The sequence below is a fragment of the Benincasa hispida genome, chromosome 7 (genome assembly GCF_009727055.1).
Source record: "Benincasa hispida cultivar B227 chromosome 7, ASM972705v1, whole genome shotgun sequence".
Lineage (NCBI taxonomy): Eukaryota > Viridiplantae > Streptophyta > Magnoliopsida > Cucurbitales > Cucurbitaceae > Benincasa > Benincasa hispida.
The window spans coordinates 19,494,900-19,519,024 of NC_052355.1; the positions used below are offsets into that span (position 1 = coordinate 19,494,900).

Here is a 24,125-nt window from a genome sequence, read left to right on the forward strand (position 1 = left end):
GAAGTAACTTTAGAGATAAAGTTAACCTATCACAACCAAAGCTCATCCCATGCATCCTAGAGATAAGACACTGTGGCTCAAAACATTGAGAGGTGAAGTTATTAATTTAAGAGTTTATTACATGAATGCATGACTTATGCATCGCTTAGGAAAATGTTAGTGGACCTTTCTCAACCCTATCTAGTCATTGATATTTTATCCATCCTTAACTTGAACGACTTTATTTAGCACTCGAAATTACTATCGCATCATTATCATCATTCATTTCACTAGTAGCGTAAGTATTCTGTTAGATAATAAATATTATTTTCATCACAAACTTCTATCGCATATTTAAATAGCAACTCATTGCATCAAGATCAAACAATTATTTTTTAAGGGAATCGATGTTGGGCAGTCTTAATTCTCCCGGAGTCTCATAGTTTGTAAACATTGTACACATTGTACACATTGTTATTAATAAAATAAGAGTTATTTTTATTTGCATTTACTCATATCTAATAAATAAAGATCTATGGTTATTGTATGTAAACTTAAACATGTATATGAGATATACAAATGAATCATGCCTTAAGTAATAACCTAAAAAGTCTGTAGTATAAGCATAAAGGAGGGATACCTTATCCTTGTGACACTACGGATACAACCCGCTTTGTAGAGGTTTATAAGTGTTGTGAACTACTACAGATGGTCTGATCCTGGCCATTAATGTAGAGACATGCGAGCAGGGGTGTCCTATACAAAGAGTTTGTATAAGACCGGACCATGAGATGATTAGTCTCTTTATATCATGTCGTTGATACTTGAGACTTACATCTCACTTAAACGACCATAGGTGACATGATCTTAATCCTGAGTGTTTTGGGAACCCCTGCCTTTGAGGGTGGTCCTTTGATTAGTATGGGTGAGAATGGCCAGATTGCCAACTCACAAGCCTACCTTTTTGGGGATTTGTTTGATTGAGGAGCTGGAAACTTAGTTACACAAAACGGAATTCACTCCTTCCCCAAAGTAGGGGTAAGTAGATAGATTGCTCCCTTAAGGGCTGATTCCGGTCTTAAACATAATGGCCACATCCTTTCTTTGGAAGAGAGGACTAAGTCATAGTAGAACTATGACTTATTGTTCATTAGAGGAATCAGTGGTACTTAAGGAGTTAGATGTAACTATAGGGGCAAAACGGTAAATTGGCCCAGCTGTACTTACGAGCGATCTGTGAAGGGTTATCGCACTGTTGATTGGTTGATATGGACACAAAAATATATCTTTAGTGAGGAGAGTGTAGTTGTTGGTCTTTAGTGGAGTGTCAGGCAGTTAACGGATGGTAGATCCTGAGACTAAAGAGTTTAGTCAGTTATTCACGTATCGTTGGAGCTTCAAGCTACAAGTCCATAAAGTCCTCTTGGTAGCTCAATGAATTCAAGTTTAGAATCAGTTGTTGGGGTTGATTTGAAATGTTCAAATTGACAAGAGGAAATTCAATTATATAACATATAATTGGTGTAATGTATGAGATACATCAAGTGGAGGATTAATATAAATATGATTTACATTAAATACCATAAAATAGAAAAAGAACTATGGTTTGTACGTTTCATGAGATGAAATAGTAAAACTATAGGTTATAAATATAATATGGTAAGTTGGTTATCATATTTATTATAATAATATTTATTTGATAATTAAATCTTTTTCTCTAATAACCGATTGAGTGGGAGGTTATTGATGATTTTATAGTAACTGTTAGATAAAAAGAAAAATATTTTCCTAAAATTAGAGGGTTGCCACTTGTGGAAAGAACTCATGGAGAAAGCTATCAAGTGAAAGTGTTTCACTAAGTGATAGCTAACAGAGACTAAATGATCGTGGAGCATTGACTATATGATAGTCGTTCAACTGATCGTAGCTAAATGATCGAGTGGCTTTGTCTATACAATAGACTGCCATTTACTACACGATTGAGCATATCGTCTATACGATAGACAACTTCCTATCTCCCACTTGCTCAATCGTCTACACGATTGTGTCCTACAGTCTCTTCCTCGAGCCAAGATCATACAGAGTCCACAACTCCTGGATGCTCACACTGAGAATACCAAGGTAACCATTGTGGTGGTGTCCTCACTCACTTCATAACCCAAGTGTGACTCGATTGGTTCAGGGAGGCCATTCATTGGGTTCGATCATTGTGTTTGTCGTGTTCGTTGTCTTGGTGTTGTGTACCGGTCGTTGCGTTCGTGTTGTTGTGCTATTGACGCTTGTAGATTGTTCAAGGGAGTTTGAAGAATAGTTCTTCAAAGGTATACATACTCTATCCCTTGATTCTATCGTTCAACATGCTGTAATTTCGTTTTGTGCATGACCTGTTAGTTTCCATTCTTGTACTGTAATTGTTAGTGTTCAATTTGGAATAGAATTTGGAATGATCCTTCCACTGCTCATGAAAATCCTCATGTTAGATTTCCTCCAATTGAATCCTGCGAAAATGTGTGATCGCAGTGCAATTTCAAAGTTGGTTTTAGAGTAAATAAAAAATAGTAAAAAATCTACACAAAAATAGAGGATAAATATCAAATTTAAGCATGCTATTAAAGAAGTAAAGGGAAAAAGGATTTCACCTTTGTCAAATCTCGATCTTCACGTATTTCCTCTCGCTATCCTCACAGACACCTCTTCAACAAATAAGAACACATTAAATTTTAATTATATGAATCTAATTCATATAATTAGCATTTGAATCATATTCAAACATTTAATTCCTCTTATAAATTCTTTATATTATAATGTATCAAATATATTATAGTAATTGATATAATTATATAAACTTAATTATATCATATATAATTAATTTCCTTAATTAATTTGAACAATTCAAATTAATCCAAAACTTGATTCTCATAAAATCTTATGAGCTACTGACGGGACCTCATGGACCTGTAGCTTGAAGCTCCACTGGTTCGTAAATAATTAATTAAACTCTTTAATTAAATTATGCACCATCCGTTAACTGTCGAGCACTCCATTAAAGACCAACAACTGTACTCTTCGCACTACAAATATATTCCCGTGTCCATTGGATATAACAAATCCACAATGCGACGACTCTTCACAAATTTCTCGTAAGTACAGCTAGGTCAAATTACCATTTTGCCCTTGTTACATCTATCTCCTTAAGTACCACTGATTCCTCTAATGAACAATAAATCATAGTCTCACTATGACTAACCCTTCTCGAGCCAAGAGAGGGTGTGGCACCACAATGTTCAAGCCCTGGAATCAACCCTTAAGGGAGTAATTTATTTACTTTCCCCAACATTGGGGAAGGAGTAAATTCCGTCTCGTGTAGTTGTGTTCCCAGCTCCCTAATTAGACGAATCCCCAAAATGGTAGGCATGTTGAGTCGGCGATTTGGCTACTCTCACTCATACAAATCAAAGGACCGCCTTCATAGGCAGAAGTTCACAACTCACCCAGGATTCAAGTCGTGTTACCTATGGTCATCTTGATGAAATGGAAGTCTATATTAAGAACAGTGTTATATAATGAGACTACTCATTTCGTAGTCCGGTCTTATACAAACTCCTTTGTATAGAATGTCTCCGCTCACATTCTCCATATGAATGATCAGGATCAGATCACTTATAGCACTTTACAACAATTTTAATATCTACAAAGCGGGTCAGACTTGTAGTGTTACTAGGATAAAGTATCCAACCTTATCCATCTACTACAAACCATTTAGGTTATCACTTAAAGCATGATCCATTCGTATGTCTCTACATACATGTTTAAGATATGAGATAACCATGGAACTTAGTTTATTAGTTTGTGATTAATGCAACAAAAAATTGGAATAGAATATCATATATTTTATTAAATAAACAATGAGTTTGTAGATAACATTTACAAACTATAGGACCCTACGAGATTTAGGGTATCAAACCCAACAAAAGGAATATTTGAATTCAATAAACTTGAATTTAAGTTTGTGGAAACACTTAGGGCTACCCCAAGAGCAGCGATTTGTTGTTGAAAACTCACTTGAAGATTAGCCAATTTTTATTGAACCATTTTCGGAGATAGACCATCGATCCTTGGTGTTTATACTAGTGTAGGAGAAGAAAATATTGGTGGCGATAGGTATGCGGCTGGCGGCTGTATAGAAGTTGGACCGTAGCTCATAGTCGGCACATCATACGCGGCCAATGACTTGCCTATATGGTAGGCAGAAGACTCAACAACACCGATTTTAGATTCTGACAGCTGGATGAAGCGGCTACCAACGAGAGGACTAAAATCAACAACGACAGCATTGGGGAAGCAAGTGGGCACATTAGGGTTTCCAATCAGATGTTGTGATGGACGTATGTGCAAAGATTGAAGATACCGGTCAATGGCGGCTTGGACAGTAATGGCGATGGCGACAACGGTGGTGGCTACGGTTGGAGGTTCCATCAGTGGCGGTGGTGAAGACCTAATTTTATCTTGCATCAGTTGGTTTTCGCCGACAACGGCTAGGGATTCGTCACCATGCTTTGATACCATGTTAATGAAGGAATTCCGTTTACAGAGAACCTTTGGGCGGAAGTGCATCGTTCAAATCCAAAAGTGAATGAACGCATAAGTTTACAGTCATAGAAGAACAGATTATGCATAGATCTTAAATTACAATATGCTTTCTAAATAAAAATAAAGGATCAAGAGACTATACCTTTGAAGAACCGTTCTTCAAGTAAATCCTCAATAGTACTCGTTCACAAACCCAACGAACAAGTCTCAAACTCCCTCGAACAAGCAACAAACAGAAACTCGATCCTCGAATTAAATAAGACACAACCACTTGAATACCTAGGTACCCTCGGTGTGAGAATCTAGGAATGGTGGGCTCTGGCTAATTTTGGTTAGAAGGGAAGTTTTGTGTGGAGGAGGAAGACGATCGAGTATACAACAACACAGTCGTGTAGACAATGAAGTCTATCGCATAGACAATATTACTCGATCGTTTAGTCTCTCAAGTGATCGTATAGTAACTCGATTGCTAATGCCTTGTCACTCGTTCACTTGTCTTTGGAATAATTAAAACAATTTCATTTATCTCAATTTGTCATAAACTAAAATAACTACCCACTAAGGGTGGTTATTGAGAAAAAGAAGTTTAATAGACCTTTATAGAAATATTGAATTAATAAGGAGTCAGAAATTTGAAGATGGGGAAAATTAGTAAAAATACACTTAAACATCTCCTAATATTCAAAAAGTGTTTCCCTAGAAATCTGTGTGATTCCATAGATCTCCTTCTTTATGCTAGCAGAGCAGCTCTTAAAGTTGGGAAGAATTTTTCAAGAAACAAATTTTTGATTGTTGTCCACGTTACAACACTCCCAGATGGAAAATCATAGAGCCAATCTTTGGCTGCACCCTTTAATGAAAAAGGGAAAGCTCGAAGGTTTATTTGTTCTTGCGTCACTCTATGAGAGTGCATCCCATCACACACGACCTAAAATTCTTTGAGGTGCTTATGTGGATCTTCACCTAAAAGACCATGACAAGCAGAAAGTAAATGAATTAGCCTGGTTTTTAGTTCAAATGGACTTGTAGTTTTAGGATAAATAATGCATAATGGTTGTTGAGCCATATCAGGTGCCGCCAAGTAGGGTTAGCAATAGGTTCGGGGGGCGTCCCCCATCCCCGGCAACAGGGTCGGGGCGGGGTGGGGGGGTGTCCCCCGTCCCCGACCCCATGGGGGAAATTTCCCCCATCCCCGCCCCCGTACCCGCCATTTGAAGGCGAGGACGAGGGCGGGGATTTCCCGTCAGGAAAACGGGGTCCCCGCGGGGCCCCATTTCTCGTTTTTCCATGGGGATTCTCTGTGTGGACCCTATGGGGATTCTTGGTGGGGATTCCCCTCGGGGATTCTTTGTGGGGATTCCCTGCGGGGATTCCCCATTTTTTAGTTAAAATTTTATTAGTCCACAAAAAATTCATTAAAAAAGTTTATCAAATTCTTATTTTTTTTTAATTCAAGTGATTTTATTTGAAATTTGACTAATACACAACAAATGAACAAAAAACAATAGACTATTCTATGAAATAAACACAATTGACAATCAATTGACAAGTTAAAAGCTAACAAATCCATTAGATAACTTTGCAACTTAAAATTCAATAAAGTTTGAATAAGGAAGTCAATTAAAGGCAATACGTTCAAATAAGTATTTCACCATCAAATCTTTCAATAAAACTCGTCCTTCTCTCTTCAACGACTTCACAATCAAATCTTTCACCCTGACTTTTCTTGGCATCATCCCATCCTTAGTTGTATTCATTCCTACATTTAAAAATCAAAATGTAATAAACAAATAATGTCACAAAAAATAAAAAATAAAAACTAGACCACAAAATAATGTTAATCCTTGAATATATACCTTAGTCACCACGCCATCTTCATCAGAATCGCCTGCATCTTCTAGAACATTTGCTAAATGTGTGACCATTTCTTTTCCCGTGCTTGTACCTTACATTGTCAAATATTTGTAATAAAAGAAAATATTTATTAATATATTAAATGATAGAAAGATGTAAAATAAAATAAACAAACTAACCTGTCAAAACTTCAGTTGCAATCCAATTTTGAGCGCACATCAAAGCCTCTATCGTCTTTGGATGAAGTTTGTTACAATGTGGGCTTACAATCCTACCACAAGTACTAAAAGCAAACTCTGATACAACACTTGATAACGGGATGGCTCATATGTCTCTTGCAATTTCTTGGAAAATTGGATACTTGACACCATTCAATTTCCACCAACTCAAAATGTCAAAATCGGATGTTCGAGGTAAGACAGGTTCATCCAAATATGCATCAAACTATTGCTTCTGATTCATACTATTGGAATTTGATACAAACAAGTCATAATCATTAAAATCATCAAATTCGATATTCTGTGAGGTTCCATATAAATTTCTAGCATAATCATCACTTTCACCTTCATATTTGAAGCCATGTCTTTGATCTCTTGAATGCCAGAATTAGTCCACTCAGAAATAGCCAATTTCAATTTACAAATTTTTGGGAAAAAAAGATTAGCAGTAGGATATTTAGATCCAGAAAATATTTCGGTCACATGATGAAATATTTTCAGTTTCTCACATCTCTTTTGCTAATACCCAATCTTGATCCAAAGGCAAATATTTGTACCTTGGTTCTCGTTGTTATAATCGATAAAAAATCACTTTGTACTTTAATGCAGTGGCTAACATAAAATAGATAGAATTCTACCTAGTATAACAATCAAGACTCAATATCTGACCATCATAAACATTCAACTGTCGAGCAGTTTCCTCAAATTTCTCTTTCTTTTTTTGTGTATGCACCCAAAAAGACACAATACTTCGTACTCTTTCGATCCCATCTCCTATCACTGCCAACCCATCTTTCACAATCAAGTTCAGAATATGAGCACAACACCGCATATGAAATAAACTCCCATCCAATATTAAGTTTCCACCCAAACTATCAACAAGCATATTAACCATAAAGTCATTGGTACTATAATTATCTACAATTACTGATGACAATTTTCGATCAATATTCCAATCTAACAGACATTCCAATATTTCTTCATGAAGCATCTCAGAAGTGTGTGGAGAAGGAACATATATAAATCTGATTATTTTGTTTTGCAAAACCTAACTATCATCAACAAAATGAGCAGTGACGGCCATATAACCTTTTGTTTGGTGGTTGGAAGTTCACATGTCCATTGTCAGGGCAATCTTTCCTTTGATCTCATTCAACAATGTCATGGTTTTCAACTTTTCAGTCTCATAAATTTTCAAAATCTCCTTCTTTATTGTGTTTCTTGACATTATCTTAAATAATGGTTGGATGACATTACAAAATTCCCTAAAACCTTCATGCTCAACTATTGAGAGAGGATATTCATGTCTTATTATCATCCTAGCTAGTGCTTTTTTTGCAGCTTCCTGATCGAAGTTATATAAGCTCAATGTATTGTTCTTCTCTCTATTAGGATTCAATAGGGATTGTCGTATGTTCTTTTGTCCTTTATATGGGCATATCTTAATATGATCATGCAAATGTTTGGTTCCATTTTTACTTTCACCCCCTAATTTTCGTTTGCAGTAGTTACAAATCGTCGTGTCTACTCCATCTATTTTTTGTTTCTTAAAATGGTTCCAAACAATCGATGTCAATCTCCTCTTTAAAGTTCCTTTCTTTCAATATCCTCATCAAGAAACAACACAATTATCAAAATTCAAATTATCATCATCGATGAGCATGAGTTAAATTTAGGGTTGAATCTTGGGTTGGATCTGGGATTGGATTTGGAATTGAATTTGAAGAATCTTTATTTGTAGAAGGTGATGACGACATTTTTTCAACCTACCAAAAATTTAATTTAAATTTTCAACCTACCATAAAACAACATTCAAATTTCAAACATACACAAACATATTTTCCAAACATATTCAAGCCTAAAATTCAAAACATTCAAATATCAAACATACACAAACATATTTCTCAGAACAATCAAATAGGTATTAAAAACAAAGACTCGTTATCAAACGGCCAAACACAGAAGTTAGATCTTCACCTGAAACGTCGCCGGACAGACTTCTAACTGAGTCAGACTTCAACGGAGGATAGAGTGGAGAGGGTCTGTTTTATGGAGTGGACTGTGGAGTGGGATGAGCGAGAGCGAGAGCAAGAGTAGAGAGATGATCGAGAATAAGAGTGGAGGGACGAGCGAAGCGAGAGCGGATGGACAAGCGAGAGCGAGAGGGTTGCAGAGACTATGAGTAAGAGCGAGAGTGGATGGACGAGCGAGAGTGAGAGTGGATGGACAAAACTATGAGCGAGAGCGAGAGTGGAGGTTGGGAGGGATGAAGTTATGAGCAAGAAGAGGAGGCATAGGCGAGATTGCGAGGAGGGCGGAGGGATTTGATTTTGGGCAAGACTGAGAGGGGAGGGATTTGGGTGAGAGAGGACTCGGCAGCCCGCACCGGTAGGTAGAGAGCGAGGCTCGAGAGGGTCGGCATGGAAGGGATACTGAAGTTCTGAACGTGAACGCTGTGAGGCTGAGGCAAGGCAGTAGAGTAGGTGGTGCCATGGTGTGTAGTTGTAGAGACACTTCAAGTTCACACAGAGACTGAGAGACAGTCGACTCGACAGAGAGGGGAGGGGAGGAAATTAATTTTAGGGATTTAGGGAAAGGCTTTTGAGTTTTGGGCTTTTAAATTTTTGGTCTTTTTATATATAAGTTTATAAAATTTCTATATATATAAATTTGGGGTCGGGGATTAATCGTGGTTGGTGTCGGAGATGGGGCCCCGATTAAATTTCCCGGTTTGACCTCATCCCCGGTCAAACCGGGGAATCCCCGACCCGAACGGGGCGGGTCCTCGCGGGGACCTTCCCCGTCGGGTTTTTTTGCCAACCTTACTGCCAAGTCTCTGAAGGTTCATTTAGGTTACTCAGCCATCTCACTTTCTTCTACAACTTCTACAAATTTCTCTTCAGATGTTTGTGTCTTTGGTACTGTTTTGATCATTCTGTGTTATTTGCGCTATTGTTTCTCTTCGAATTCTCCTTTATTCTCTTTTTATATCTGTAAAATACAGCAATCTAGAGTCCTTGATGAATGGGTCATACAACAAAGAGAATGCAAAAGGGTAAAAAGGAAACAATGTCTTTCAAAAAGAGAAACGTCAAGGTTCCTCGACAACGATGCCAATTTGATAGCTAAGACTTGTCGAAGGCCTTGATTGCCAAATAATTATATGTTCCTACTAAGCTTGTGATAGCGGTAGTATGAGTCGAACCTCAAGGAACTGTCAAGTTTCTCCAATCAAATCCTTAACATTTCAAGGTAACTGAAGGGGAAGGGGGTTTGTTGGTTGTTTGTAAACAAAAGATAAATTGCACAAACTAAAAATTTCAATCAAATCAAATGAGAGAATTGTAAAATAATGTTGAAATAGTTTCCTTATGAATGAGGGCTCCTAGGTTAGGTCATATCAAAATTTCTTCTCTATAAAAATTGATAATTAAACTCATTAATCGATTCAATTTGTACTTCAAGCTTAGTCTAATTAATTAGATATGCTAATTAATTATCCACAATTAACTAATTATCCAAGAATGAACAGATGAGATGCATGCAATTCAACTAGAACAATCGCATTACATTCAAAGTAAAACTAAGTTGAACATCTAATAGAAAGCATAATTAGAAGCTCAATTGCACTCTTCTGCTTAGTAGGTTAATCAATAGTTGTTAATTGATGCCCAAGAAACTTATAAGTTAACCTCACTAATTGCCACAAAACTCTAACTATCACGAACTATCACGAACTATCGCGTAAATCCCAAGAAACTTAGAAAAAAAGTTAAGAGATTATACCTTTGAAGAACACTTCGTCGCGTAAATCCCTCGAACTATCACAAACTCCTTGAACAGTCACGAACTCCTTGAATAGCAACAAAACTTGAACTAAAAGTGTGAAGACACTACCACTTGGTATCCTTGGTATTTTCAGGGTGAGAACCCAGGAGTGGTGGCTCTGACTATTTTGGTTAGGAGGAAGTTTGAGAGTTTGGATAAGGAAAATGATTGAGGAAGAACCGTCGTATAGCTTTTTCTTCGATTGTGTAGTGTAAAGACTCCTATCGTATAGGCTCTCTATTTTCGTGTAGATTTGATATGGAAAAAATAATTTTTTTTATCCCATTTGCCACAAAAACCTCTTAACCACCCATTAAGGTGGTTAGAGAGAAAAAGGGATTAATTATCTAAAATAATTAATAATATAAATAAATACGATAATCAACTTATCATATTATATTTATAACCTATAGTTTTAATATTGCATCATATACAATATAAACTATAGTTCATTTTCTCTATTTTATGGAATTTAATCATATTTATATTAAATTTAACAACTATGAATCTCATTCAAGTTTTATTTCCTCCAATTAAACTATAATGTATCAAATACATTATATCAATTATATCATATATAATTAAATCAATTTAATTATATATGATATAATTAGATTCCCTCTTATTAATTTGAACATTTCAAATTAACCAAAAAATTGATTCTCAACTAAATTCTTTTGAGCTATCAGGGGACCTTATGGACCTATAGCTTGAAGCTCTAACGGTATGTGAATAATTAATTAAACTCTTTAATTACATTATCCACCATTCGTTAACTGTCGGGCACTCCACTAAAGACCGACAGTTGCACTCTTCGCACTACAGATATATTTCTGTGTCCATTGGATATAACCAATCAACAATACGATGACCCTTCACAAATTACTCATAAGTACAGTTGCATCAAATTACCATTTTGCCCTTGTAGTTACATCCAACTTCTTAAGTACCACCAATCCCTCTAATGAACAATAGATCATAGTTCCACTATGACTAAACCCTTCTTGGGCCAAGAGAGGGTATGGCGTCACATTGTTCAAGACCCGAAATCAGCCCTTAAGGGAGTAATTTATCTACTTACCCCTGCTCTGGGGAAGGAGTGAATTCCATCTTGTGTAGTTGAGTTCCCAACTCCTCAATCAGACGAATCCCCAAAATGATAGGCTTGTTGAGCCGACGATCTGACCACTCTTACCCCTGTCTCTTATACACATCTAGATGTGTATAAGAGACAGGACTAACCCTTCTCGGGCCAAGAGAGGGTATGGCGTCACATTGTTCAAGACCCGAAATCAGCCCTTAAGGGAGTAATTTATCTACTTACCCCTGCTCTGGGGAAGGAGTGAATTCCATCTTGTGTAGTTGAGTTCCCAACTCCTCAATCAGACGAATCCCCAAAATGATAGGCTTGTTGAGTCGACGATCTGACCACTCTTACCCATACAAATCAAAGGACCGCCTTCATAGGCAGGAGTTCACAACTCACTCAGGATTCTGTCTCTTATACACATCTAGATGTGTATAAGAGACAGGTCATATACAAACTCCTTTGTATAGAATCTGTCTCTTATACACATCTAGATGTGTATAAGAGACAGGTGTCACTAGGATAAGATACCCAACCTTATCCATATACTATAGACCATTTAAGTTATTACTTAAACATGATCCACCTGTATGTCTCCACATACATGTTTAAGTTACAACGATAACCTTGGATGTTAGTTTATTGGTTTGTGGTTAATGAAACTAAAATATCACATATCTCATAGACAAAGTGAATAAAAATATCATATATTATTAATCACATACAAGTTTGTTCATACAAGGTTTACAAATTATAGGACCCTACGAGATTTAGGACATCAGCCCCAACACTCACAAGTCACATAGATGAGAAAAAATTCCTAAGATCTAAGTTAGAAATTACATGTTTAGCTGAGAGTCATCCTTGGATCAAGATTAGAAATGAAAATTTGCCTAAGATCAACTCGAATCTACAGAATATGTGAAAAGAGTGTTTTTGTGTTGAGAGAATCAGACTAAGATGATGCCTCTATCATGTGGGCGACTAGGGTTTTAAAAGGAAAATTTGGACTAGCACTGTGCAGCGTTCTCCCATTTGCACGAAAAAGGTAACTATTGCCTTATGGCGTCGTGACGCCAACTTAGCTCCCCCAAATTTGATGTCTTTTGTTCCAATTGATGCTCTAGACCTCCAATGAAGCATGCTTTACCTTGGAATTAGTGTTAAGGGCTGGATCTACCTAAATTACATTCGATACCTATAAAAATAACTTAAATAAACACGTTAAACCAAAGAACGATCTTGAATTAAGTGGAGAAAGATAGCATGTTTTCAATGTTATCAGTGACCCTAGTAACACCATGCATGCCAAACACCCATGAGATGATTCTTGCTATTTTGGCAACCAACACATACTAATGACGAATTACATGTTAAGTTTCTAGCAATTAGCATACATAAATAGTTTGGTTTATCCTTCCTAACCATTCACACATGCTAATATGCATTAAGTTTAGAATCCTCGCAATATTACAATGGGTCCATCCAAAATTCTTAAACTAAAATATAACTAGCCAAGAATACATATCGAAAGGAAGTAATCAAGGCTCGTCATCATCGAGCCAGGATACAATCCAAAGAAAATCAAAAGAAAAATATTTTAGAAAAATATCTTCCTGATCATCCCAATGTTTCGACACTTCTCATTCCCCAAATTTCTCACCCATTATTCACTAACTTGAAATTTCCTTCCTTTTTTCCCTGTATTTTTCTTCAAATTTTTTTCTATAAATTGGACATTTCATTGATTCAAAAGAGAACAACTGGAGGAATACAAAGAAAAAAGAGAATGGGAGAATTGAAGGAAAGTTGAAGATTACTTTTTAACTTCTTCAAAACCCATCTTTCACTTTCTAAAAAAGCTCCACATTCTCTCTACTTCGATCCACTATTTTCTTTCTCTTCACCATCACCTTCCTCTATATCCACCACTCACTTCATTTCGTGAAACCCCCATCCACCAGCATTTTGCAACAGCTTTGGCGAACCTCACACACAACAGTCCAACTCTGATAGCGGCATAAGCAACTCCCATGAATCAGATCGGTGAAGACACTTGCAAGCAACTCCCACAAATGGCCTCGATGTCGAGAATCCATCTCTGACACCCACTCACAATCGATGATGAAGCTCTGACAACCTCATTCTAGCAAGCTCACGAGCAGTTCGACCTTTGGTGACCACTACAAATTTCCATGGTTAAAGAAGAAGAAACCGTGGAAGGAAAGAGGGAGAAGAAGAGATTTGGTAAACAAGTGGGTCCCACCCACTTTCCTTTTGTGAAAATTGCACAAACTGCCCCCAAATATGAGATTTGTTACCATTACACTCTTAAACTTTTAATTTGATTAATTAGCTCCTTATAGTTTATTAAATGTTGCAAAAAGTCCCTTATGTTAGTTGATCTTGAATTAAAAAAATGGCAAACTTGTCAATTCACATATTGTTGCGGATTTCAATTATGTTCATGATAATGGAAAATATGTTTAATCTATCTCTTGGTATGAAGATGAAGCTATGCATTGCACTAACGATAGATTTATGTGCATGTACACCTTGCTAGTGCATACAAGTTCTCTTAAGTTGGACCCAAGTATAAATCTAACTTAAGTATCCTGGTAAGCCCATGGTCCAACGTAAGGACTTTAGAATACACCAACATAGGTTTGGTCTTTGGATCTATTGTAGAGATCTCCTAATTGTTTGATATGCATTGATTATGTACACTAAACTACTGACACGCATGCAAGAGGGAAATAAGAATGTAGAAAAAAGGAAAAGGGTTCGTGGATGGTTGGCTCAAGCGTAGATGGTTTGTGTTGATTTCTTAGTGGGAACAACAAACCTATATAAGCACAATGACTATGAAATGGAAATGATACAGATGTCTGCTAAAATCTAAGTGTATGTGTGATGCATTGGAGATATGTTCTTTAATTCATGCTTAATATCTCTCGATGTGGACGCCACACTTATCCTATCTCTAGAGTGCATGCGTTAGTTAAAATGAACAAACAAATGACATGAATAATTTTATCTCTAGAATTACTTCAAGCCTTAGCTTGATGCATTCAACAATGAACTACTCTCTCGAGTGACTAATTGCTTTTTCACTTCAATCAACTAATCAGGTGAATTCAAGCAACAAATTTTATACACTTCTTAAGCCAGAAGATTCACATACATAAACAACTTAGAATATTAACAAATGGAGATGTGAAGAATGGTCGAAAATGAGATTGAATTAAAGATATAAGTTTTGAAACAGATAATCTTAGTTCAGTCAAGTGGAATGGTGAATGAGAATGCAAGGCAAAAGAAAGAAGTCAAGCTGTAGGGTTTAATCTCTTGTTCCCTTTGGCTTGTTTTTATGCTTGTTGTTGCCAACTCGGTGGAGGGGTTGACGGAGACGTCTCTCTCGAGTTTCTCTTTGGCAGCACCTCGTTACCAACGGTGGAGAATGACTATCGTCCCTCATACTTCTTGCTTGTAGACAACAAAGGCAAAAAATGACTAACTCTCTAACTAACTAACTGGCTAATTTGCTAACTTGCTAACTCTTTCATTTACAAGCAGTTCCTCCTTATATAAGCAATCAGTTCAGCCACTTGGTGATGTGATTACATTAAATTTTATGCCTTGAGACAGCCGACTGCCATTCTGCTTCGATCAGACGCCACTAGTCAGATGTCATGCCTACAAGTTGTGATTTGACGTGGATTGCACGAGCCAAATGTATCTTTCATGCATCGGATAATCTAGATGCATACCCTTTGCATTGGCCTTATCTACAACACTTAGTGAATTTTTCTGATTCCTACATTAAAGTGTGTTAGTGATGCAGTTTTTCACTTAAGAAGATACTTTTGCATGAGTTTATCACATACATACAATTTCATGTGTTTTCCTTTATCATGAGTGTGTTTACATCACTTATAATCCTAATTATTCAAACTTTGAGAGAACAATAACTTGTATTTCTACAAATTATCACATATCGATGAAAGAAAAAAAGAAAAAAAAAACTTGTTTGATCTATTTTGGTTGACCTTTTCCTCTTTCCTTCGATAAAGGGATTTAGTACTCTCTCGATTCCTTCTTAATCGGAAAAAATTCATCCTATACACCACTATAATGAACTAAAATCCAAAAATGGGTCATCTTTAAATTATTTGGAGTTACTCTTTAATTCTAGCAAAAAAGTATTAAAAAAAATTAAACAAAACCAACACCTAAAATAAATTTTGGATAAAACATGTGTAAACCCACATTGAATGACCTAAAACACGAACAAAAATGATTTAGAATTAGACATTTCAAGTTTGGAAGTTGGAAGATAATTGCTAGATAAAAAGAAGTAGTTGCTAAAACCTTGCTAAAACATATGTAAATCCACCATAAATGACCTAAAACAAGTATAAAAATGATTTGAAGTAAAGGAGTTTCAAGTTTGAAAGTTAGAAGATAATTGTAAGTTAAAAAAAAAATAGTAGCTAAAAAACTTGCTAAAATATATTCCTACTCATCCTAAATGACCTAAAACAAGTATAAAAATAATTTGGAGTAGAGCGTTTTAAGTTTGAAAGTTAAAAGATAGTTTCAAGATGTTGCCAGATAATTGCAAGATAGATACAAAATAAAAGAAAAAGTAACTAAAAAAAACTTGTTAAAACACATAGAACCTACTCTATGTCACCTAAAATAAGTATAAAAATGATTTGAAGTTAGGTCTTTCAAGTTTGGAGGTTGAAAGATAGTTATGAAATTATTACGAGATAGTTACCAGATAAGTTTAAAACCGTAGTTAAAAAGCTTGTTATAAATGACCTAAAATAAATATAAAAATGATTTAAAGTTAATAGTTAAAAAAAAAAAAAAAAAAAAAAAAAAAAAAAAAAGAGTCATGTTTTGAGAATGGGGAAAATGCCTTTGGTTAATATCTCTGTAACGTGAAAGAGATGTTGGTGTAAGAGCGGAGGTTCGTGCATTAATTGAAGACCTCATCTCTGTTCCCCAATTACCACCAACCACCACATGATTCGACACACACACTCTGAATCTCAATTTCTTTGTTCGAGCCAACGATTTCGTTCAATTTCGGAACGAAAATCAACGAAAGTGGTTGCGAAATGACTTCGGTTTCAGCTCTTAGAGGCGTTCGATTGCCTTTCTTCAATCCTCAATCGCCTCATCATCGCCTTCAATTTCCCGCCATAGCTACGCGGCATTCCAACCATGGCTCCAGGTCAAACGGTTTTCGTCTCCTTGCTCGTTACTCTCCAGCTCAGGACCTCTTCTCTTCGCGCTTTCAAAGTACACTTGCCTTCTTCTTCTTCTTCTTTATTCGAGCTTGTCTGTTCTGAAAGACTTTGGAAATTGATTGTTTGTTTATTTGTATTTTCGTACTTCTTCTTCTGATTCGGAAGCGATTGATTGTGTTTTGTTGAATATTTCATCGCATCTTTCGGTTAGAGTCCTGAACAATTGGGATGAAAATAAGCATAGGGACTGTGTATGTTAGGGAAGAAGGAGAAGAAACTCTTTACTTATCCTCCTTTGAAATAACTAATTGAGGCGCCGTATGTATATCAGGTGTTTCAGAATGAGAAATTATATTTGTCTAATTGAAATATTCGAGTGAAAGGAAAAGAAAAGGAAAGAAAATATTGACTCGAAGCAAAAATTACTTAGCAATGTATGTTGGGAAGTGCATAGGCATTGTTATAAACGTCTAGTTTTGATTTGGATAAATGTTTTTTTGTGTGGTTTCATTTGTTTGACTGCATCCTCATCAAAATCTAACCAAATGCTCATGTATAACTTGCAATTCTCAGCTAGCATAGAAAATCTGCCTAAACTGTTGGAGGACATCGTGCAGACCTCCATAAACACAGGTCCACGTGGTCCCATAAGGCTAGCTCAAGGTATTCAAGCATTTATTGGAGTTGGTAGAGAGTGGCTTGCAGATGTGACGAAGGTATCGATTCTTTCACTTTTCGTCAGCAACTTAACCTTTGTGTTTGTGATCATGTTTCTTTACATGGTCATTTGAACAGAAATCGGTCATTTAAACAGTAATCGTCTTTCAAATGAATCTTAAATCATTTCTTCACAGTTAAGATGATTTCATATGAAGGAAATTCACTAAACTCATACATTATAAATCTTGGAAGGATATATGAATGCATTTCAATTTTGGCAAATATCTTGCCATGAGAACCGTGCAAAAGGCTTGGCTAATGAGCACCAAGATGAAGCCTTCAACTGAACTAATTCAAAACAATCAATCCAAGGAAGAAGTTTATCATGAAAGAACCACAATTTTGAATAAAATGGCTTTAACTCTATTAATCTAAAGCAACCCAGCCTTGGAGCTGAGAATAAGAACCGAGAGCAGCTGAGAAATATTGCTTCTAAGACGTTGGCAATGACCCAATAAAGATTGAAAATCGCAAAACAAAAAACAAAAAACAAAAAGAAACAAAATCCACTGGTGACTAGCATAAGGACATTCAGAGAAGATATGGTTTAAAGACTATCTGCTTCCTAGACATAGTAAACGAACAGAAGACATGATGCTTTTGGTGGGAGTTTTCTTCTGCATAACATCAAAGGTGTTGAGATGACCATCGAACATAATCCACACTAGAATATTTATTGTCTTGGTGCTTTTAGACTTCCACAAGGATATAAAAACTTCTTTTTCCATAGGCAAAGAGGCTTTCAAATATCAGGATAATGATTTCATGGAAAAATTGCCTGAAGAGTTGAGGCTTGAATTTATTTCAACTGTGCCACCTGTATCTTCCTTGCTTCCATTCTAAGTTGATTGCACTCTTTCACGTAGTTCTGAATGATTTCTGCATCCCTTTTATGATTGTAAATTATATTTACATAAGTTCATTGTCATTGGTATTGGCTGCTAAATCCAGATCTCATATTTGCTCCATAGGTATTTTGAGAAATAAATATATGTTAAGTTCTGATGAAGACTCGAGGGATAACATTTAAATTCTTTTTGTACTTTATTTTTTGAGTTTCAGTGTCTGAAAATTTTGGGTAACATTGTTGTTCGTCAAAACATCTGACAGGAGATATCTTTCTTTGTATTCTTAGGAATACAATGTTATTTTGGGATAGCTAGTCCTCCCATTTCATCGAGATAATCTCTTAAATATGCTACACCACTATATGCATCCTTTTATTTGTATACAACCACTGACATCCCTCTCAATCCTTGTAGTCAGCAAATTCATCAGCTGGATTGCCAACAGAGTTGCAGCTAGGATTACTTTCCCCAACTTATTTGAGGAGGCTGTTTGAACGCATGGGGGCAACATACATCAAATTAGGTCAGGTAAATATTGCTCATTGCCCATTCAAGTGTACCAAAGTAAAACTTCTAATGTGAAATTGCCTATTCTGTATTACCGCTTCAGCATTTTTTTCCTTTCATCTTCAACAAATCCTTGATGAAGACGACATTTGTTATTTGCATGTATCAACTTTGTTACATCTCAATTAATGCAATCCATTTTTTTTTTGTTTAACCTTCTTTATGTATTTCCTCATTGATCATGTTTGGTCCTATATTTTGAAGTTCATAGCATCAGCTCCCACACTTTTTCCGCCAGAATACGTGGAGGAATTCCAAAAGTGTTTTGACCAAGCTCCTCCGATTCCCTTTGAAGAGATCAAGAAAATCATACAAGATGATCTGGGGAGATCGATTGATAGTGTCTATGAATATGTTGACCCCATCCCGATTGCTTCAGCCTCAATAGCTCAGGTAAAGGGATATCATACTATCTTGATTTGTTAAATAAATTTTCTTAATGCTTATACTTATTGAGTATTGTAGTTAATGTCTAGGTTCATGGTGCAAGGCTTAGGGGCTTCCAAGATGATGTGGTTATTAAGGTTCTAAAACCAGGGATAGAGGACATATTGGTAGCAGATCTAAATTTTGTATATATTGTTGCTCGCATATTGGAGTTCTTGAATCCCGAACTCAGCCGTGCATCTCTGGTACGCTATCAAAGTAATTTCTTGTAGTTGGAAGTTTGAAAGGTTTATTTAAAAAAAGAGAGCGAGAAAGTGCAATTTAGGTTTTCTTGTCATTTTGCTTATTTATCCTTCACCACAAAAGATATCATTTTTTTGCAATCAAATTTTAAAGAATAACACAACATTAAGTCTTAAGTTTAGAGTCCAATTTCCTGGATTTGATGAAATTGAAAGTTTAGGGTGAAAACTGATACAACTTGGCAAGTTTAGGGAGTAATGCTTGATCCCCCCCCACACCATTTTTTAGATACAAAATCTCATTGGAGTGCTCAGTTTTAAATGCCTATATGACTGCTTTCCTTTTTAAGTTCTGTTGTGAATGACATAAAAATATGAATGCTTGGAGAAGCTTATTTTTCCATAGGTAGGTGAAGTATAAAAGTTTGCAAGATATTGGTTTTTACTTTTCAGTAGGTTCCTAATTGGAGGATTCACTAGAAATGATACTCAAAGAAGTTGAATTTGTATTTTCATCAGGTATCTATCGTGAATGACATAAGAGAATCAATGCTTGAAGAGGTTGACTTTTACAAGGAGGCTAATAATATTGAGTCCTTCAGGAGATATTTGGAAGACATGGGACTCACAAGGCAGGCTACAGCTCCGAAGGTATATCACCACTGCAGTACTAGACGAGTTTTAACCATGCAAAGGCTCTATGGTGTTCCTCTCACAGACCTAGAGTCTATAAGTTCACTTGTTCCCAACCCAGAAGCCAGTCTCATTACTGCGCTTAATGTCTGGTAGGATACACTGTTTTTTCCCCTTGCTTTTGGACAAATTTTATTTATTATGTGTGATGCATTATATAATTGATATAAAACACCACTGCAGGTTTGGTAGTTTGCTTGCGTGTGAAACCTTCCATGCAGATGTTCATGCAGGAAACTTGTGGTTATTACGTGATGGCCGTATTGGTTTCCTTGATTTTGGTATGTGCACTCAACATCTAGTATTGAGTTTATGTATTGTGTAGCTTTTGAAGTGGTTGATGGAACTTGCAAATGTGGAGGATTGTCAGGTCGTGTATAATAGTTATTGGCATATTACATTTATTGGACGATTGGATCTCTCTATGACACTGACAATGATTAGTTTTTTATGCTACATCGTTTCCAAATCAGTTATACTAATCTGGGGGAGGATAGATTAAATTTGGATCTTTACGATTTAGCCATACTTCTATATGTTTTTTTTAAGTGCAGATAGCAGCTCTATCCTTAATCAGCATGTTTATAAGGTTATTTAGAACCAGAATTCATCTCAAAAAGGAAAATTTCCCCACTTCGGTGCCTCTCACACACAATAAACACATCTGCTTTAATTAAGATTATGACTGAAGAATAGTCTATTAGACATTTATGTTTTGGCTGACCATGAAAAATGAAACTGCTAAGACATTGTGAGACCACTTCGGGAGCTACTCCAAAGTAACAAGATGGCCATTTTAAGTCGTGGAATATTGAATTATTGATATTCGGGACGCAGGTGGTGTTAGGCATCTAGGGTAGTTATATTAGTTAGCTGATAGATTTAACTAGAAGAGTGGGTCAATTAGAGTTTTTAAAATGAGAGAGAAGTTTGTTGGCCATGCTAGCTCTAAGAAAGAGTTTGATATGGGCAGGAGGTTACACATAGGAAGGAGGTGGATTAGATAGATTTTGGAATTATTTCTTGGGGGAGAGGGAGCCCTCAGGGAAAATTGTCAACCGTTCTTCCCACCAGAGTATGAGTTCTTCAATTCATTTGACATTCCTGGTTCCAGTCGCATGGTTATTTTGGCTTTCTACCTGGCTCAATCCCATGTCCTTCCCTAATTAAATGGTTGTAGCCTTTAGGGTATCTATTGTACGATTGTCGAGAGTTAGATGATATAATATTAAAATTACATTCACCAGTGATTTAACAAAGACTTCAAAGGGTTTTGGATTGATGTGGGTGTAATTTCTAATTAGCAAGGTTGCCGCTGTCACAATTTTTTTTGTCTGAACTCTACTCTTCCCTCTCTTCAGTGTGGAATTTGAATTTCAGTTATTTGGAGTTATAGATGTCCATTGTTTTGAACATGTATTATTTCTCAATGCATTTGATGAAATGCTATTTGTTATGTCTTGCAGGAATTCAATTATTTAATGATGTTGGCCAAGCCTTTAATTACTTTTCATGAGATTCAAGCTTTTCTTTTGAGAAGTTCAAAATTCCAAAATTCTTTTCTGAGACGGCTATTTTTACAAACTGCAATTTCCATGTGTTTGTGCGTCAGCCACATACCTTGTTCGAAATAAATGACGTTACTGACATGGCAAAACAAAATAAAATATTTTCAGGAATTGTTGGACGTATATCTCCAGAAACATGGGCTGCGATGGATGTATTTTTGGCATCAATTGCAACTGAAGATTATGAATCAATGGCATCTGCCCTCATCCAAATGGGTGCCACTAACAATGACGTCAATGCTGTGGCTTTTGCCAGAGATCTAGAAAATATATTTTCCTCAATAAAGGTAAGTGTTTAGATAGTTTGGGGAAACAAGTTAAGTTGTTGAAGTCCGGGAGTTGTTTATTCGTGGGACTTGTAGTGTTGAGTTACAATCGATTTTTTTTAATTGTGGAGCTCATGAACTCCCTAAACCAAACAATGAGTGGAGTTACAACTCTACTTTCCCAATTCCACCTCTTTGGTCAAACATCTCTTAGAGGTGTTTGGATTAAGGAATGGAGTTATTAAGTCTGAAGAGTTATTTAGTCATAGGATCCATAGCGTGAGGATTTATAAAATATGAAATTGATATTTTTTATAGTTTTGGATCCCACAAACCCTCTGGCCAAACAAGGAGCTTGAATTAACAACTCCACTCCTCCCAACTCTAACTCTTTGGGCGTTTCACCCTCATGGAGTTCAAGAAAAGCATCAATTGAAAATTGTAAATTCTTTTAAGTGGTCTATCTCACCAATTGGTAGCTTTTTTTTTGGAGTAGGCTTTAATTATATATGTACTTGTATTGATGAAATTCTTATGTATTTTTTTTCTCTTTAGAAAACAATTTAGTTGTCTGGAACGGCACTACACGGTAGTAGCATCTTTTCTTTTGTCTGGAAGGGCACTAAACAAGGATCTCGCTAGCTTTGTTATCGTTTATAGATAGAATTAAACATAAATATCCTGAATCATATTGTTCTCATTCTATCAATGCAGGATTTGGATACAGAAATTGTGATAGCAACAGCCAGGGAAGGAAGGAGTGGCTCAACCGCTGTTGCCGCAAATATACTCGTAGACGAGAGGCAAATGAACAAACTTTTCCTTGATGTGGTAAGTGTTACTAGCATTGTCTTGTCATGTCTTTTCAACCCCAGTGATAATCTTCTCCATACATTTACAGCTCCAAGTTAGTGAATCATACGGGTTAAGATTTCCTCGAGAGTTTGCGCTTCTCATGAAGCAACTCTTGTATTTCGACCGTTACACCCGGTTACTAGCCCCAAATATGAACATGCTTCAAGATCAGAGGATTTCCATCGTTTCGAACAGAAGAAACAAATACAAAGACAGTTTCAGATGAATATGATGTGTTCAGAGAGCATACAAAGTTTATAAACTTCTTCTACACAATACAGGTATGTTTAACATAGAATACATCAGTCTTTAGTGCATATATTACAAAATACAACCATACAGTTTCTATTGTAAAGTGGTCTATACTTTTGAATAATGATCAAGTAGAAAATGGCCCTTCCTTGCAACTTGTGCTTTGTAATTTTTCATTTGAGGCCTAAAATGAAATAATAAGACTTAGAGGAAAGAAGAATATACTAATATTCTCCAACCACGCATTAAGTTTGTGGAGTTGCATTACAAGTTTGGACAACATTTTCTTTTCTATTGCTTTCAAAAACTTATCAAATTGTAAGCACTTTGAATTGTCTAGAACCACGACCGTAGATTTTGGGTTTTGGATTTGTTTTCGTTCTATTTTCAGTCTTTGTACTTTTAATAGATTTTAAAATCAGTTTCTTTAGCAAATATATATTGAAGTAATACTATTTTTGAGTGAATGGAATTTTTTCTCTCTTTTTCTTCTTGCTCCTCGCCAAGAAACCTCGACGTTCTTCACCTCCGCCTTCACCCTCCAACGAAGTTGAGAGCTTGGTATGCCATAAAAATGGCATTGGTTTATATAGATGAATGCTCAATGCAGTTTGAGTAGAAGATGGAAATGAATACTAAATTTTGATACATCTCCAAAGGTTTTGGGATATATATTGATATCTTCTTTTAATTTAATTTGTAATCTCACCTACTGAATTTTTTTTTTCCAGCACTCTCTACTTCTCTCCCTTTCTCAAGCTAATAAAAATGTTTTATGAAGTTTAATAAAAATTAGAACAAATATTGATTTATTCACTTAAATTTTGAGGTGGTATCAATTAAAGTTCTGAACTAATAATTGTATCAATTTAAATCATGAACTTTTGCAAATGTATCAATTTACAATTTC

The 24,125-nt window shown here is 36.0% G+C and overlaps 1 protein-coding gene and 1 non-coding gene across 2 annotated transcripts; both read left to right on the plus strand.

Annotated features, from left to right (window-relative positions):
* The first annotated feature begins 5,199 nt into the window (after positions 1-5,199).
* On the plus strand, positions 5,200-5,306 carry LOC120082261. Its single transcript, XR_005483099.1, has one exon. It is a non-coding gene; the product is annotated as a small nucleolar RNA R71 (small nucleolar RNA).
* An 11,194-nt stretch (positions 5,307-16,500) lies between these two features.
* On the plus strand, positions 16,501-23,578 carry LOC120081760 (uncharacterized aarF domain-containing protein kinase At5g05200, chloroplastic). Its single transcript, XM_039036915.1, has 10 exons — positions 16,501-16,869; positions 17,391-17,533; positions 18,800-18,913; positions 19,157-19,345; positions 19,429-19,584; positions 20,101-20,366; positions 20,458-20,555; positions 21,951-22,129; positions 22,823-22,939; positions 23,010-23,578. Exons 1-10 carry the CDS (start codon positions 16,686-16,688, stop codon positions 23,187-23,189), a joined length of 1,626 nt encoding a protein of 541 aa, XP_038892843.1. The 5' UTR covers positions 16,501-16,685; the 3' UTR covers positions 23,190-23,578.
* The last annotated feature ends 547 nt before the right edge of the window (positions 23,579-24,125 follow it).